General features: G+C 55.9%; 1 protein-coding gene across 1 annotated transcript in view; it reads left to right on the top strand.

Annotated features, from left to right (window-relative positions):
* Window positions 1-2563, top strand: part of CD79B (CD79b molecule, immunoglobulin-associated beta) — a 4659-nt gene extending 2096 nt beyond the window's left edge. The window contains exons 3-6 of the mRNA XM_010290469.1: window positions 817-1128; window positions 1651-1769; window positions 2069-2110; window positions 2465-2563. Of these exons, the coding sequence (XP_010288771.1) occupies window positions 817-1128; window positions 1651-1769; window positions 2069-2110; window positions 2465-2563 (572 nt within the window). The remainder of the gene's footprint in view (window positions 1-816; window positions 1129-1650; window positions 1770-2068; window positions 2111-2464) is intronic.
* Window positions 2564-3070: the final 507 nt, after the last annotated feature.

Below are 3070 nucleotides of genomic sequence, written 5' to 3'. Positions count from 1 at the left end.
CCTACACATGTCTCTGGGGTCCCTCACATCCCCACCAGCTATGCCACAAAGGAGCTGGTCCCCTGCAGAGCTGGAAAAGTCCATCACCCACCACCCTTCCCCATCACAGAGGTGATTCCCAGGTTGTGACCTCCTCCATGGCATTTCCCCAGCCCTACATCTTGCTCTCCCTCTGCAAAGCTGGATCTGTTTTGTCTTTCCTCAGCACACACACACATTTTTCCTCTGCGTTTGCAGAGCACTTTGCATGACCTTGATGTGGCTTGGGACCAGGCACCAGGGTCATGCACACAGCATTTATGCCATTCCCACCCACGAGGTATTAAGCATGAATTCTGCAACCCAAACAAGACCTCAAATTCACTAGCTCTGGAACAAAAACACGGGCAAAACTACAAAATACAGCAAAATGTAAAAAATGTTGAAGTGTGAGAGAAGCCAGCTGAAAAGATGGGTCTGTCCTAGCAAAGGCTCCGTGGTGTGTGCCAGCGTAGGCTGTAATTTTGGAGCTGGGACTAAGGAGATGTACATAGAGAGGGGTGGGAGCAGCAAAAAAGTATCTGAGTGAAGCCATTCCCACAGAAACCTGGAGTTTCCATTAAAAGCATGTTTTCACCAAAAGTCTCTGATTTCTACTCCCAGATGATGATGATTCACCAAAACAAAGCTGAACGCTCAAAAGCAGTATAATCCATCAAAATGGAAAGCTCTTGATTTGGGAGACTCCCGGGGTGCGTCTCGTGGGAGCGGCTGTTTTTCCGACACTCCCCGAGCGCCAGGTCCTTGCTCGCCGTGACCACCCTTGTTCCCTGGCAGGCGGCGGGTGCCACATGGTGCAGCAGCAACCACGCTACGTGGCGGCCAAGAAGAACATGACTGTCCACTTCATCTGCTACTCCCAGGAGCCCCGCAGCATGCAGTGGTACAAAATGACGGAGGACAGTGATGACTTCTACGAGCTGGATCACAGCACCTCCCGCTACAGCATCGAGAGGAAAGACAACTTCATCAACTTCACCATCTTCAGGATCAACTACGAGGACAACGGGATCTACGTGTGCGATAGCAAGAACCTCATGGCAGAGAAGAAGCGGCCACACTTGTGCGGGACAGAGCTGAGAGTCATGGGTGAGTGGGAGCTCCCCATTCTACATGCACCCCAGGAGATGCTCTTTTTCCTTCTTTCATTCTTTCCTCCTCCATATGAACCCCACCTCATGCTCCTGAGCACCCACCACTCCCCATGGTACTGGAATCCGTTCAGATACAACTGTAGATGCTCCATGGCACCACAGAGGTTTCTTTGCCCATTGCTAGCCACCAAGCAGCAGGATAACTCCCCTGGCTTGCCCTGGCATGTCCATCCCACAGAAACACATCCCAGGGACTGCATTTCCATAATAGACCACATTTTTCCTGGTCCTGGCTAGTGGTGGGTCCTGCCCAAGGTGTCTCATCCCAGATCTGGTCCCTGATGCCAACCCCAGAGGCAGTTTGCAATGCTCTGACCTCTCCCGAGGGGGAGGGCATGTCACTCATGTCCCTCCAGCCGGCTCTGCTGACACACGAACCATGCCAAGCTCATCCCCTTTGCCCGGGAGCTTGGCATGGAGGTGGGACTTGGGGCTATCCCTGTGCTGCTGCTCCCAGGTCACAGCAACATCCAGCAGATCCAGAACAGGAACACCCTGAAAGATGCCATCATCATCATCCAGTCCATCCTGCTGGTCATCTTCATCAGCGTTCCCATGCTCCTCTTCCTAGATAAAGTAAGTGACAGCATCTCCAGCAGTGGAGATGTCCCCAGCTTCACCGCTGCGGTACCCACAGTGGTGTCCTGCATCCCAGGCAGGACACTGCTAGGGATGGGGACAGGCAGGCACTGGGTTTGGGGCTGTTGCCTGGGAGCGTGGCTAGCTGAAGTGGGAAATGAGCATCTAAAATGGGGTGTAGCGGACTGCATGGGTTTGCCTGTGGAAGCTGTGGGACCTGGCCTGGGGAGACAGGGGACAAAACGTCCCAGTGGGTGCTGGTGAAGACACCCAACCTGTGACTCTCCTTTCCATAGGGTGAAGGCAAGGAAAGCCCGGAGGATGACCACACCTATGAGGTAATGCTGCATTAATTATAGAAATACCTCTGTAATATCTACCTGAGCCTTGAGAGAGCCGGTTGTGCTCTTGCTGGGTGTTTGCTAGGTACCACCAGCCCTTGCAGGGTGCATCAGGGCATCTCCCTCCCAAGTGCTTGTTGCACATCAGCGTAAAGAGCTGCTCGTGCAACCAAGCCAAGCTCTAAGCACATCCAGCCATCTATCTCCACCTTCTCCCCTCTCAGACACTGCCCCGATCTCTGGGGCAATAGCCTGGAGATGGGTCCCCACTTGGAGCTACCAAGGGGAGATGTGCTGTGGCCAAAGCCATGGTCCCCCTTCCGTGTCTCAACCTCCTTCATCTTGGTGCAGGGCCTGGAGGTGGAGCAGATGGCCACCTACGAGGACATCACTCCTTTCCGGGACGTGAAGGCCAAGTGGACAGTCGGGGAGCACCCAGGCGAGGAGTGAGGGGTCAGGCAACTGCCGGCACTGGCGGCACAGCTCCCTGCCAGCACCCTGCCGACACCCGCAGGGATGGGCCCCCAGCTCCTGCCCTGGACCACGGCTCTGACGGGTGCCTGGATCCCAGGCTGCGATCCTGGGCTGCAGAGCATCTCCAGCAGCCTTGCATGGAGTTCGGGTCCTGCTGCCCTTGGGTGCTCGCTTTGCCGTGTCCAGGCTGTGCCCACCAAGGCTGCCCTGCCCCGGCTCTCACTCTCACTGCCCCGCTGATGAACCCCCAAAGCCTATGTAGAAATTAGGAGCCACCTGCAGTGTCCCCGGTAGCAAACTGGCCCCAAACCCCGGGCAGCCCCACACCACGGCGATGAGCTCCTGCACGGTTAATGCAATGGAAGTACCAGCATGGGTGGTGGGTCTCCTCCAGCCCCACCGCCCCTGTGAAGGAGAGGACCAGGCATGGCCACTCTCCGTACTGCAAGGACCTGGCAGAGGAGCCGAGGTGAGCAGCACCAT

This window comes from Phaethon lepturus, unplaced genomic scaffold (genome assembly GCF_000687285.1).
Source record: "Phaethon lepturus isolate BGI_N335 unplaced genomic scaffold, ASM68728v1 scaffold23897, whole genome shotgun sequence".
Classification (NCBI taxonomy): domain Eukaryota; kingdom Metazoa; phylum Chordata; class Aves; order Phaethontiformes; family Phaethontidae; genus Phaethon; species Phaethon lepturus.
The sequence above is the reverse complement of the archived record's forward strand: the minus strand, read 5'-3'. Positions and strand labels throughout refer to the sequence as shown.